This window comes from Galeopterus variegatus, unplaced genomic scaffold, assembly GCF_000696425.1.
Source record: "Galeopterus variegatus unplaced genomic scaffold, G_variegatus-3.0.2 Scaffold5310, whole genome shotgun sequence".
Taxonomy (NCBI): domain Eukaryota; kingdom Metazoa; phylum Chordata; class Mammalia; order Dermoptera; family Cynocephalidae; genus Galeopterus; species Galeopterus variegatus.
The window spans coordinates 81932-82764 of record NW_007731421.1 but is presented as its reverse complement, the minus strand read 5'-3'; the positions used below and the strand labels follow the sequence as shown (position 1 = coordinate 82764).

General features: G+C 35.7%; 1 protein-coding gene across 1 annotated transcript in view; it reads left to right on the top strand.

The window, feature by feature from the left end:
• Positions 1 to 833, top strand: part of BICC1 (BicC family RNA binding protein 1) — a gene marked incomplete at its 5' end in the record, with an annotated part of 38616 nt that overhangs the window by 15147 nt on the left and 22636 nt on the right. Inside the window, one exon of the mRNA XM_008589226.1 lies at positions 229 to 385. Coding sequence (XP_008587448.1) covers positions 229 to 385 — 157 coding nt within the window. The remainder of the gene's footprint in view (positions 1 to 228; positions 386 to 833) is intronic.

The following is an 833-nucleotide window of genomic DNA, read 5'->3' as shown; positions in this document are numbered from 1 at the left end:
TTTTTCCCAAGTAGAGTTTCTTTTAATAACCCCTTTACCTCTAATGATCTTTAAGAAATATGAGGGTCTTCCATTCAAATTATGTTTTTGTGACAGCCTGAATGCCTCCATTGAGGCCAATAATGTCTCCATAGAGGTAGGTTCTGATTTGTTTCCATTTCAGGTAACTGTCCACTATAAGGTGATATGGTTTAGATTTTTACTGCATTTTTCTCTTCTCCTCTGCAGGTTGTAATGATGCTTTTGTGGAAGTAGGCATGCCTAGAAGTCCTTCCCATTCTGGGAATGCTGGTGACTTGCAACAGATGATGGGTCCCTCCAAGGTTGCCTGTGCCAAGAGGCAGACAGTTGAACTATTACAAGGCACGAAAAACTCACACTTACAGTATGTATTTTAATCTTAAAAGCCCTTAATACTTTGAAAGAACATGTGTAATAGGCCAAATTTGTTTTAAACTCAATAGTTAGTACTCTTTGGTTCAAGTCAGATTTAATCTCATCCATGGGCTTTTAAAATCATTTCTTTTTTAAAATGTTTCATTAAGGAATAATATCTGATGATAATTTTCACTCTTTTCTATCTTTACAGTCCTGCCTGCATTTAGTTGGTTGGGTTTTTATCTGTGTGCTTTAAATCTGTATTGCTCTTAAACTTTGGTATTCTCTTTGCTTTTCTGTAATCAGCAGGGCGATTTTTGCTTTCTGATTTTTGCTGTTAGAAATTTTCCAACTGTGAATTCTCCTTCATTTGACTTTGAATTTCTTAAGCTACGGCTCCCTTTTTCTGAGGTAGTTAATTGCAAACTTTTGAATAAATGCTTGATGATATGGTG